This window comes from Scomber japonicus, chromosome 20 (assembly GCF_027409825.1).
Source record: "Scomber japonicus isolate fScoJap1 chromosome 20, fScoJap1.pri, whole genome shotgun sequence".
NCBI classification, from domain to species: domain Eukaryota; kingdom Metazoa; phylum Chordata; class Actinopteri; order Scombriformes; family Scombridae; genus Scomber; species Scomber japonicus.
Window position 1 is genome coordinate 24,476,370 of NC_070597.1, and position 13,893 is coordinate 24,490,262.

The window sequence follows — 13,893 nt, forward strand, 5'->3', positions numbered from 1 at the left end:
GGTAACAATAATAACCTCGTGTTTATCAAGTTAATTGGCAACATTGCTTAAAAGAATTTGGACAAGGCAGGAAACACAAGTAGCCACACAATCAGGCTGTAAATAAAGGCGCACACTAGCCAAACCTTTTATGAAGAGAAAACAATGGTAAACAGTAAAATGATGATCCAAACTGTCTGTTGGAGCCATCCATCACAGATTATAGACCAACTACCTGCTTTAAATTTGATCTACAATGTTTACCTCCTCCTATGTACACCATTTTATTCAGAAGTTTCACCTAAATGATCCAAACTGTTTGATCACCATATATGTTGCCCCGTTTGACTTCGTAGCAGCAATGTTGCAGTTGTCAGAATACCATACTGGCTTGAATATAACCTATTTTAAAAAGTGGGAGGTGTGTTTTCTATTTGAGGACTAAAAACTTGCATATATTCACAATACAGGATGCTCTCTGAGAGCCTTAATCTTGCTAGGCTATCAAGTGTCTTCATTTGCTAGCCTAGCAAGCAAATATGTCCTTATATATATAAATATACACACACACATATATATATATATATATATATATATATATATATATATATATATATATATATATTACATTGTGTCTCTTAGAGTTACTCCACCTTAAAGGTTGAGGTTCGGAAGTCAGTCTGGACTAAACAGTTGACAAAAGTCCAAGAGGAAAAGTTTAAACATCTACAGTTTGATGAAAATGTAGCAAGCTCAAACTGCTTGATGATGTTCTGCCAGAGGTTTTATATTGCTAGGCTAGCAGGTGTCTCCATTTGCTAGCCTAAGCAAGCAAGTGTATATATTATATTGTGTCTTTTAGAGTGACTCAGCCTTAAAGGTTCATGTTCAGAGGTCAGTCTGGACTAAACAGTTGAGAAAAGTCCAAAAGGAAAAGTTTAAACATCTACAGTTTGATGACAATTTAGTACTCAAACTGCTTGATGTCCAGAAACGTAATCAGAAAATCATTCCAATCTCCATGATCCTCTAGAAGCAGAGTAGAGGTTTCTGGTACAACTTCAACAACTTCAACTGGTCTGACAATAAAGTTCTTCTATACTACAAGTGACTTTTTTAATCTCCATGATCTTGACAGGAGGGTTAGGGTGTGAGTATGTGAGTCGTAAACAGGATGAAATATTAGGCGCATCTGACTTGGATAAGCTCTGTATGTGGGATTTACATTCTACTTTTATGGAAGTATTTCATATTTCACTTTGAAAAACTGTTTTGACTAAGATTATTTTGGGGAAACTTTCCCAACAAGACTAGTCTGATAAAGTTCCTTTTAGAAAAAGTTTTTGGGAAAGTGGGGATAGTCTTAGAATCAGTATGGTCTTAAATTAGAACCATATACTATGGTTACAATTCTATCATAATGGATTGAAAGAATCGTTGATAGTACAAACGTAACAATCAATATGTTAATAAACTGATTTTCTTTCAGATGCAATGTGGTGAGAACTTGTAAATGCACATATATGGTGTTTCCTGTTGCACCTGATGCACTTTATTATCATTATTAAACTGAGCATATCATTTTGTAAGTGTGACAGCATGACTTAAGCAGTAGTTTGTACCTCGGTACTGGAGCTTCTGAGCCCTGTTGTTGGGGCAGTCTTTGCCCTGCATGCTGAAGTTGATGTTGGTGCGAATACAACGGTTGTTCAGCGGTTGAATCGGGCGAACGTTGTCACTCATGCTCAGGAAGATCTGAGATGGCTGGTTCTGGCTCAGCAGCCGCAAGGAGTGCATCTGAGAAGAAGACGGGAGAGGCGGAGAGAAAAGAAGCAATTGAGAAGAAGTTGGCAAACACTAAATGGAAATCTGAGGCAGAACCATTCTGATCCACTGTATTATTTTCCAGACAGGACTGTATGGTGGATTAGACAGAAGAACAGCAGAGGAAGTTTTGGAGTAAAAGCCTCAGGGCCAGGCTGACATGTGAGGAGCTGCTAGGGAGAAAATATGCGGCTGAGACAGATGATCCCAGGTGAATTTTTAGAGCTGGCAGCTGAAGCTCACCTGCATGCGCGTGAGGTACACTGGCTTGTTCATCAGGATCCATGTGGCTGTCTCAAAGCACGGAGGGATGGTCATCGATCCATCATATGTGATAAAACTACTCGTCTCTGGGTAAATCTCCTCTATGTTCAGGCCGGTCAGTAGATACGCATCATCTGCAAGGAGAAAACAGTTTCAGTAAAGGATACTGTAGCAGAAAAAACCTTCAGCAGACTGACACTGAGTCAGGCAGAGTTCAATGCAATATTAGATCTACTGTGCATAACATAAGTAAACCATGGCTGGACACTGAATAACAATCTGTGACTTGCATCCTTTTATACCCATCTGAGGTGGAGCTTATTGTCCCTGACCCCGTTCTCTCAAGCATGACGTCAACTATGGTCTTGAGTTTTGGAAGTTATACTAGGGACTTTAATACCTCCATGGTTTAAGTATGCTGACAAAAAGTGAACTGCTACTTGCCATGCTGGCCTTACAGCAATACCATCATTTTATGATGTTGGGTATTTTTAGTATAATAGTGACATAAAGATTATACAGATACATTGTTCATTCCCATAGTGAATAATTATATAACGTGATCAATACTATATTGATAATATGCACAGATGCACAGATGGAAGAAATAAATCAATCCAACAATACTGTAGCTCTAGATTCCACAGAAGCTGGAAATTGCACGAAATACATTAAGAAAAAAAAAATCTTGATTACTAAAAGGATGATGAACTCTGCCTATACATCATTCTGCATCTGACAGTCAAACATCCAACTGTAGGAACAAGCAGAAAGATACGTTTTTGAGCAAAAGGGGACTTTAATAAATTAGTATTTCCTTTTAAAGAATACCAAGCAAGTTTAGTCTGATTCTATTTAGATAAATAAAAGATTTGTGATTATGTTTGGAGTCTTTATCATCATACCATGTAGAAAAAAACACAGCCGTGGGATTCAATGTATAGAAAACAATTGAAATTTCTATCACATTGTTCAGTATAACTGGCCTGGATATAGTTTAAGTACCAGGCTGTCTGGTGGATAAAGCTATAGCCTTGAGACTTGTTGCTAACCCTCTTATTACATTCTGAGTCTGGTCAAACAATAAAAAAGAAAAAAGTGGGGCGTGGTCCTTTGTGTGCGGCTGTATATTCATCTCCCACTCACTCTTTCATACCAATATTTTCTTTTCACTTCTGCTTTCACATATCATTTACTGTTGTGTGAATGACAGGCTGTTGGTGCTGCTACACAAGACTACTTTTATCCAAACTGTCTCCTCTGTCAGGACGCTAATTAGACAGCCTGCATTCCTCTCTGTCTTCACACTCCAGTAGTACGCTCTCAATAACTTGTCATCTGTTGACAAATGGACTGCCTGTTGTGATGAGGTCACTCCGGTGGACCGCTGCAGCTTTAATGCCAACTCAACTGTAGTGTGCTTCACTGTTTAACACTACATCTTGTGAATGCTGTGCATCAAAAGAATATTAATTCATAAAAATAAAAAAAACACACACACAAGCACAATAGGCTTAACTTGGGAAAATCCCTACTAAAAATCTTCTGATCCTCTCTTTACGCTGTTACCACTCTGTTCAGCTTTATCACTGATCTTTCTGTGCTTGAAATGAATTATTCTCTTTGGTGTGTATGCATTTTTGTGTTTGCATTTGTGTACATATGTGCTTGGGGGGAAAAAAAAGAAAGAAAAAAGTGTAGGGCCGCTAGCATTGCTGGCTGTGAGAGGGGTAATGCCTAAGGACTCATAAGCATGAGGGGGCAGCGTTTGACTGTGTGTGTATGAGCCAGTGTGTGTGAGACAGTGTATCTGAGGGAGTTTTGACATCTGTCAGAATCCATGCTCCTCTCAAGCTCCTCCAGCTGGACTCGAAGGAATCCCAGCCGGGCCCCTCGCTTGTAGCCTCCTGCTCCACCGGTGCCTCTGAGACGCCTCCTGGCCACAAGGGGTCAGTGTGTGTATCCAGCCACTTACTGCTCCCCACCATTAATCCAATTATTTGTCTCTTTTTTTCAAGCTAGCCCCAGGCGATCTCCGTGCCGATGCTGCCTCTCTAGTATGGCAGGCTGGCAGAGGGAAACCTCTGGAGAACAGCTGTCGACTGCTGCCTAACATGCTGCCTCACCAACAGCCCCCTCCAGCTATCCAGAGTTCCCATGCAGCCATCTCACCATCCCCATCCTGCAGCATCCCATCAGTTACCACTTTGAAATGAAACAATGATGCTTTTATAGATCCAAAGAAGAACTCATTTAAAAAAGAACAAACACTTTATGTTTCAGACCTAATTAGCACAGATGTTAATACACATAAGCACTTACTTTTATACGTTATTCTTGTAATGGTGTCTCTGTTCAGCATTCGATTGAGGAATGAATTCGATGTCTCAGCAATCTGGATTAAAAGAGGAAGAGAGAATGAAAAGAGGGTTAAAGGGGTGAAAAAAAAGTGTAATGAATTGAGAGCCCATCCCAAATGAAACTCAATTTAATCTACTCAGTTCAGTACTTTAAAGGATAATGCCAGTGTAGTTTTTAATCTATCACCTTTAATGCTCATGAAATGTCTAAACACGCTGATGTATTTCGCACAGTCAGAAGCTGCTCCTCTGTCTGCTACTGCTGCTTTGCCTTCTGGAAAACAAAGACTCCCACTGTTTTCAAGAAACCATTAAAAACAGCTCACAGACACTCAGTTTAGACACGACAAAAGATAATTCATCTTTTTTTAATATAAATACACTGTATTATTCACCTAACGTGACTTTATAATCTGGCACAGCTGAATGTGACCAGATCACTGCCAGTGACCCTGCAGACTGTTAGCTTTCACTCTGCTTTTAGTCTCATTTTTGCTTTTTCTTTGCCAACATAATAATATAATAGTAATGGAGAAGGTCACCTAAAAAAGTGGAAAGCCCGCTGTATAAGAAAGTAATGTTAAAGGAATAGTTCTGAGAAATATATTTTCTTCACTTTCCCTCTGAGGGTGAAGTTGATACAACTCTAAAGTGCAATGCTAAAATTTAGATATGGCTAATCTAGCGTAAAATGAGAAATATTCATATCATGTAACTCCTCTAAAACCATATATTGTTTTGTCATTTGTGAGATACATGTTACAGGTAGTAAGTTTAAGAGATGTTGGTAGGTATATATTGAATAGGCTAGCTGGCTCCAGCTGCTTCTAATCTTTATGCTAAGCTAGGCTAATCGCTTCCAATCTCTAGCTCTGTATTTAGCACACATACATAGGAGTGGTCTCCTGTGTGATTTTCTCATTCAAGTCCTGGAAAGAAAGCCAATTATCCAAAAGGGACAGTAAAGATACTTATTAACATGATATATTACATTCATCAGTGTGAAATCTTCCTGTAAAGAAAGCTTCCTATATAACAGTAATCCAGTCTTTAGCCAGCTCATGGCTGTTAAAATTTGCCCTCACTGTCACTATTACCATTTAGCAATTTTATTGGCATCAAAGCCTGATGACGAAGGATTAATATTCACATTGTTTCATTAGCCCAGAGAACACGTCATAAAACAAATGCATGGACATCTCTAAAAATAAATCCATAACAATTTTGTCTTATGGTTTTCCTCATGAAACCATATCATATAACTCTATTTTCCAAATTAATGACGTGAATACATTTTAATTAAAAAATGAAATAAACTGAGATTTTTGTTATACTGTATGTTAGGTAGTAAATGTTTCTTTATTTGTGTTTGCTCTTTCTGGGTGTTCCAGCTACTGTCTATTATTGTTTTAATGGCTTATTTGCAAGAGGCACATCTATTGACACCTGATTATTAGTATGAGGGTCACTGGCATGTAGGTTGAGGTCAAAAGTGTTGTGATGTCAAGGTCTGTTATCTTAAGAGGATCCTCACACTGGTTGGAGTCACACGACATCGACATAGTCACCATGTAAATAACATTGAGACACACACATAGACACATTATGTACAAACTCAGTACTATGTAAGTGTGAACTCTCCTCTTTTCAGGGAGAACGTTTGACTATCTACTCAGTGTTTTGTCCTTCATGCATGAACAAACCAGCCAAATCGAGAATCGACTTGTGGTCTGATTGTCTTCAATTCTTCACCTTTCAGTTGCTGAGAAATCATTCTTTCACTGTACATAGAAGTATTGCATAGTATTCAAATTAGTTAATTGTATCGAATATCAGTTTTATTGTTTTATTTTTTCTCACATTGTGCTATTGATATAAAAAAGAATGACCATATTGATTGAAATCATTTCAAACATGGAGTGGAAAGCCTTCCACCAGGCTACATCCAGCCTGTCTGAACACAGACGATCTAATACATTCTACTCTAACATACTCTTAGGCACCATTTCAGAATATCTTTTCGTGCAGGTCACTGTAAAACTTTAAATAATAGGCTACAAAAAACAGAGGATAGATTATAGAGTTTTAAAGCAAACAAGGTCTTTAAAGGTCTTACAGCCAAGCACAATACCTCCATCATGGGTGGCACATACAGTATCACTCTGTTTACAGCTCTGTAACATTTCGGAACAAAATAGCTGTATTCCACCAGATTCTATTCATTTAATTAATAAGAGAAGGCTTATGAAGAATTCTTGTTACACCACAGCAACTTTTCTAATCAGCCATCTGGCTCTTTGATTTAAAAAAGAGTTTTCTGCATGCTTGTAACCAGTTCTACAGTATCTTCCCCAACAGTGAATGCTTGAAAGAACAGTAGATCAGCTTCAAGATGACATTCTTTTCACACAGCTGCACAGGGTATTAGGACACTACGGCTACAGTGTGCAGTTAATTGGTAAAAAGGGGAGAGTGGCAGAGGAAGGAACTATACAAATGAACAGTTCTAGGATGTGACTGGTTATCGTGGGAGCTGTTTATTGTGTGGATTTTCCATTAGTTGCCCTGGAAACACACACACAACAAAAATATTCACAGTCACGGCAGCCTTGTTTCACCTTAAGGAAAATATTAAGTCTTATAGATGCAAATCAGTTGTATTCAGCTAGACGATGAAGTAAGACTGTTCAAATCCACCTCACCACCAGAAAAAGAACCGACAATTCAAGATTATGTTCAATGACGCAAACTCAGCTCTGTCTCATGAAAGTCTGGTCCTAACTGGCTGATTTATAGTTGCCCGGAACTGGTTCTGAAAATGTGTTGTCCGCCCATGTTGGAAATCAAATGTGTTTACAGTTGTTCCGAACAGCTTTAATCAAAAGGCAGAGGGTAAAGTCCACCATTAAAAGGAGGGGAGGGAGATTGGGGACACGAGATATTGTTTAATATATCAATAATGGTGCATATTTTCAGTCAATCTCTCCTGGAAGTCAGTCATACTCAACTATTCACATGAAAATTGACATAAATAGTTGTGTCATGAATGCAAAAGGAAAGACAGAAGCTGAAATGCTGACTACTCTCTCACCACCACACAGCTGACCAGTCATTGTGTGAAGTGGGTGTGAATGTCGACTTGTCCTTTTTGGGAAGTTACAGAAATGGCCTTGCACAGCCCCCCTGTATCCCTTAACCACCGTCAGAAAGGTGTCGGGAGAAGGGGTTTAATGGCATTTTCACCATCCAATACAGCCACCTTTACTTACTGTCTCACTGCATAAATGGCACATTGCTTTCTGCATTGGCACTGAATTTTGGCATTGGCTGTAAATGTACGGTTATAATGGACATTTTTGTCAAACTTTTGCCACCATGATGACTCGTCAATCTCTGTCGAAGACCAAATCGGACATGAAAAATCTTTATGAAACTCTACTGCAGCTGCAGAGTCACTTTTAAATCCTAACTCCAGCATAAGTTTGCCTGACTGACTCCATTGTTCAGTGCAGTCCGAGACGCTAAGAACAGCTCCCAACTCTAAGACATACTCACTAATAGCTGAAGGAAGCACCTCACACTTCATGTCCACCCCCGCGCCCTTCTTTAACTCCTCTTCCCTCCATCCATCCCTCACTCATGCTCTGTGGACTTCACAACTCTAATTGTCGAGATGTCTTTGGGCGAAGTGATTAAAAAGAGATGTACTCGTCCTCCCCCTCCCTTCTCTGCAGCTGAAATTACTTAGTCTTTGACCTCTTCCCTGTACTCTTCAGACAGGCATTATGCCATTACCAACCAGTCATGCTGCTTGCTAGTTTTCCTACTTTCTACCTCTCTTATTTTCATTCATTTTCAACATTTTCCTAGAGAAGCACCTGGGGGGGATTCAGTCATTCTGGCTCTTCTATTCCAAGAATGTCTACACATTTAAGTGCACGAATGGCACAGAATGAGAACCACATGGCTGAAGTTCGATTCCATACAAGATAACCACGAGCCACATAGAGGGTTCACATATTTCTTGCTGTGACATCAGTCGACAATCGAATGAGAGAATCAGTGAGTGAAATTGCCTTGCATTGACTTTGAAACTCTGCCCCGGTCTATTATGTGCCTGGTTTCACAAAAGGCGGTCACCCACTGCTGTCATTAATGGTGCCTCGTGACTCTACACCTCGACTGGGCGCCCTTCCTGGCTTTCTGAGTCACAATGATAGGATCGCAGCGTGCGGAAATATGACAAGACCGTGGAAAGCATGAGTCACTGAGAAGTGAGAAAAATGAGTTCCTGCTCCGACAGAGATGTGTTACCACATGTTAACTTGATCCTACTACCGAAGAGACCGACCCGCTTAAGACAGTGGAAGCAGAGAGACATTGACGAGAAACCAATTTGAAGTGAAATCAGTTGGTAAAGAGGGATGCTCAGTCTTAGCTGCTCTTGATACATAGAGGAAACCAGGTAGAGGTAGAGGTGAGAATCAGAGCTGTACATGCGTCTTTCTAATCTTCTAACCACACAAAACACTTTACAATGCCACCTTCACACACACTGATGGAAGAGGCTGCCATGCAAGATGTCGACCTGCTCATTAGGAGGAGTGCTAATCATTCACACATACACTCACTAAAACACCATTGGCACAGCCTTAGAGAGCAATTTGGGGTTCAGTATCTTGCCCAAGGACACTTCGACATGCGAAGCCAGGGTTGAACCTTTAATCTTCCAAATAGTGGACGACCCATTCCACCTCCTGAGTCACAGTCACCCCTGTAGGAAATTCAGAATGCTTATTGCTGTATCTAGGAACAAACCACCACACCATACTTAATTCAATGAATGTAAAAGTAAACATCTTTAAACTGGTGAATGTACAAAAGGTTCCTACTAATCTGAAACTAAAGCTTAACTTTATCTTGAGCCTCTTATTAGCTGCTGTTAGATGCTATATTCTAACACTGTTTCTTGTCATTTGTACTGATAATTAAACCAGGAGAGTTTAATGCCTGTCTAAGCTTCGAAAGTGCTCCAACTGCCAGTCATCATTGTCAATGTAGAAGAACTTTTACTTTCTAAACCCAGAACGCCTCCACTCCAACTCCACCTCTTCAGTATAAAATATGGGGCACATTTAAAAAGAAATGCATAGACTTCTAAATAGTAACACACTGGTTTCATTATAATATCAAATTACTGATGGGACAAGTCTTTTCTTTGGTGGCTATGCTTAATAAAGCTGAGACTTTTTAGCAGTGCAGAGCCGCATGCTGAAGTTACATCTTGCCATCATATATGCCAACCACACCTGCAGCACTCCACTTCCAAAGCCCAGCTCTTCTCTTCTTCCACACACTCTCCTGCTGGTTAGAAGGGGGGGAAAAGAGGAGGGTTGACCTAGGTCAGCGTCTCCTCTCTCTCTTCAAGACTAACTGATGGTCCCATTGACATTGGGGAGCTAATTAGCAGTTAGCAGCTGAACTTTTCAGCCTCAGTGCGTGGTGCCGAGGACGTCGACTGCCTCTCTGATCTCTGAGCCTCTCATTTAAAATGGAGACCTCTCATACACAACAAAGAGACAGGGGAACTCTACCATCATCCTAACACTCCTGCTCAGCTCTGACACAAAGCCAAGGAGCACATTTTTTTCTCTGCAGGATAATTGGATTGCTAATTGTTTGTGAGTCGTGAGTTCTTGAGGAGAACATTTATAAGATTTCAGGCCCAGACACAGATGGAGCAGGAGAGTAAGAGAGGTGGGAGCGCACTGCAGCCATTGTGTTGAAAGATAATTTATCTCCTGATGGATTTCTTTTCAACCAATATTTGGCTAGGAGATACAAACACCGATAATCAGCCTATTTTGTGTCTTAAAGGTACATGAGAGCAGAATTGTAGAATACTTTTATGTTGGATATGAGACTTTTTGAAATGAGAACTCACCACTAAACCAATCCATATTTGCTAAAATGTAATTCTACCTCATTTGAACTTCAAATTTATACAATGCCCATTTTTGCTCAGTTTTCACTCCCTTTATTTACAGGTTTATGGCATTATTGCTACATATCTTTGCCAGACATGTCATATATTCTTATTTTCAGAAAAAGTGAGGATATTTATTTAGCATGTATATGTTACTCTGTAGGCTTTTAGGGGAAAAAAGGTTTTATAAAATCAAATTTAATAAAACCTCCCTGGGTTATTTCGTCCTATGGTTGTCCACATAACACTAATATCAGTATATGAATGGATGGAGAGCAGTGTTAGTACTACATTTGTACTGCAAGACAAATGTGTTAAACAATGCTTTGTGTAGTCTAGTGTAAACCAAAAAGGTTCATTTTCATGGATTTTGTCAGAACTATGCTTTTCATTTTGTGAATATGATTTGAGGTCTCGTTTTCTGTAAAATTGATATGCAAACAAAAATCTAGTGGATTACTTTAGATACTGTGAAAATGAAGCTAGATTTGAAGTTATAAGGAAGATTTTGAAGTTTCTCCAATGAGTATTGTACTCCAGTAGGAATTGATGTAACTCTAATAGGCACTGAAGAAACTGATCCTACTGAAAGGAATAAGCCATGCCTTTTCTAGCATTATGTGTATGACATCTGTGGGCTATGGTTTTTCTGAGTACAAAAGAATATTGCAAGCTCTGATGGAAATTGTATCAGTAGGGCTCAAAGGGTTAGTAAATGATTTAAATTCTGTTTTAACATCCTGATAAGGAATTCAATTGTGAACATAAACACTGCTAAATGAACATACTTGCATGAACACCTTAACCGAGCACTATCTGTGTGTTTTATACTGTAGCTTGTAGTCCTGTGATGCTTAGACTCTTATTAGACCAGGTCAAGTTCCTTGTTCAGTCACTGCTGCTGATGACCCCAAGGGCCCCAATTGCAAAGAAAAAACAAGGGCTGCAGAAAAAGTCTTTACAGCAGGGGGAAAAAAAACCCAAAAAGTTGAAACCCAGGGGTAGCACAGAACAATGCCGAACACAGCAAAATGGACAAGACAACCCAACAAGGACTGAACTGAAAACTGGATACAAGTATACCAGGAATGATTTACAAAACAGGCAAGTGAAACAAGATAATAGTGAAACACTTGTGGTACTCAACAAAGGCAGGAAAACACAGGAAGTACAGGTAACAAAACAGGAGAAAACATTTTAAAATGAAACAGAAACTAAAGTCCAAACTCAAACAAAGAAAGCCCTGGTGGGATTTGACAGACTCATTCACTCATTTTCTATCTACAGAGGCATGTAAAAACTTCCAACTGTCCAATGCAAAGATTCTGCTGGATATCTAGTATATAACCCACTATGAAATGTCAGCCGAACAGCTGCTGGGTCAGGACCTCACATGAGAAAATATCATTCTTATGAGTGAATCAAGCCTACACACTGGCACGTAGGTAGTTATTAGACATCTGTACGAGACTTACCTTCATGAATATGGACACAATGACCAGTCCATTGGGGCTTTTAGCAGCTTCTGTATAATTTGTGTAGAGCTCATGATTGTAGTGAATCAGTTGAACCTGGAACATAAATAGAGAACAAATGCAGAGAATTACTTAAAGAAAGTCTCAACCTGACATTTTTTCTTGGCATTATTACAGTGAGACACAAGGTTGTTTTCCACAGTGAGTACAAAATAGAGACCTTGGATTTAAACACCCTTCTAGAGAATCTATATCTTTGTTGGCTCAAATCAAGAATCCTTCGTTCGTCTTAATCCTTCTCTCCTAAATCACATCAGATGATTTAAGAGAGAAAATCAATACAGGCGGCACTGCTCAACTTTCAACTCGTAAAAGTGGATACCGCTGAAAGACGAGCCCATGGTATTGAAATCCGTTCTGACAAAGAGAACATGAATACAAGGTCAGAGTCAGCAATGATGAATCAGTTTGTATTGATGTATTTTCTTGTATAGGAACATTTGTGTGCATTTAAGTCTTTATTAGTAAGTAAAAGAGTAGCAAGAGCACTGCGCATTTAGTGTTAGTCTTGGCAAGGTTGGTTGGTCTGTCACTGGGATACGATTGAAAAGATCTAGTTTGTATAAAGTGTTGTCCAATGATGGTTAACAGCAAAGGTGTTGCAAATGGCCACACTGGAAGGCTGGGTGAAAAAAATCTGCCATCACTGAGAAAGGGAAGATAAATCATAGCAATGGAAAATGGCGCGCACCTTTGGACGGCCTCTTCGTTCACGGGGTTGCATTCAAGCTGTAGACATGATCAATGAAGGAAATATTTGTGTGTAGAATGAATTAAAAAAGCTTCACAGAGAAGCTTTCTCTCTCACCTTTGTACACCTGACCAATCATGTGCATGCCAGATAATAAATTTCAGAAAAATTCTGATGTGGAAAAGGGCTTTCTAAAGGTACTAGCCACAAGAACAACCTCTAAGGGCACGCTCAGCTTCAATGTGCTGAGGCTCTTTGTTGGCCAGTCAAGTATGTTAAGGGTGCATTCCTTGTAGATTACTTTCTAATGTGAACACCACATTTCTATGGTTTGCCTCACAGTTCTCACAACAGAAGGTAAAATGAATATCGCTGTGATAACTTCCCAGAGTTGTAAAAATTATCTCGTAACATTATAAACTACTATACAGTGTTGTGGCACTTCATGAACCCTTATTTTATGAGCGCTAAGTAAAATTTGTAAGAGCTGTTGCTGAGACTTAAATTGTTGTTCCAAAATTATAAACTCACCAACCTCATTACCCAAATTAACACAATTTACAGCCATAAAACTCTAATCTAACGCTTACAATTCAGTGCCTTTCGGCTGTAATACTTCTATATTTTATTAGTAATATACACAACAAGCTGCTGTGAATGCAAAGTTGGTAAAGTACTTATTTCAAGCACAAAGATGTGATAATGCTTTCAGATCTTTCCCAAAAGGCTCCCAGTGTTTCTCTTCCCACCTCCATAAACTTCTCATCCTCACTCATTGGCAAAGGCCTTGGCTCATACTGTACCAGAGGATATAAATAAACAAATGTAAGAGGATAGTAATTATGAAATGCTCGATTGGGGAGCGCAGAGCGACAGAACGTCTATAAATGCAATCAAGGCAAGAGAGGAAGTGATTAGGGCCCTACGTTGAACTGATTAGATTTTTAGGTGAGAGCGGCAGAGGCAGCCAAAAGAACTCATCCACACTGCCTCAATGACAAATTGTGCAAAGTTTGTTGCTGGTGGGCAATAAAAGGCCTGTGTGGGCCATAATAAAGTGAGAATGTTTGCCAAATGGAGAGGAAAATAAGAGGGGTATGCAAGGTAAAATAGGGAGAATATAGAGGTTATAATTAGATACAGAAACAGTTGAAGAAAGAGGAGCATGTTGGCGAGGCCTCCAACATTACACCATTCATCACTGTGTCGCTCTATTCAAACAGACTTTCACTAACTACTGAATACAGTACAGCA

At 39.5% G+C, this 13,893-nt stretch overlaps 1 protein-coding gene across 1 annotated transcript in view; it reads right to left on the reverse strand.

The window, feature by feature from the left end:
• The window catches only part of ca10a (carbonic anhydrase Xa), a 240,071-nt gene that overhangs the window by 1,591 nt on the left and 224,587 nt on the right, over positions 1-13,893 (reverse strand). Inside the window, exons 8-11 of the mRNA XM_053341436.1 lie at positions 11,889-11,984; positions 4,390-4,462; positions 2,047-2,201; positions 1,602-1,776 (exon numbers count right to left, since the gene is read on the reverse strand). Coding sequence (XP_053197411.1) covers positions 1,602-1,776; positions 2,047-2,201; positions 4,390-4,462; positions 11,889-11,984 — 499 coding nt within the window. The remainder of the gene's footprint in view (positions 1-1,601; positions 1,777-2,046; positions 2,202-4,389; positions 4,463-11,888; positions 11,985-13,893) is intronic.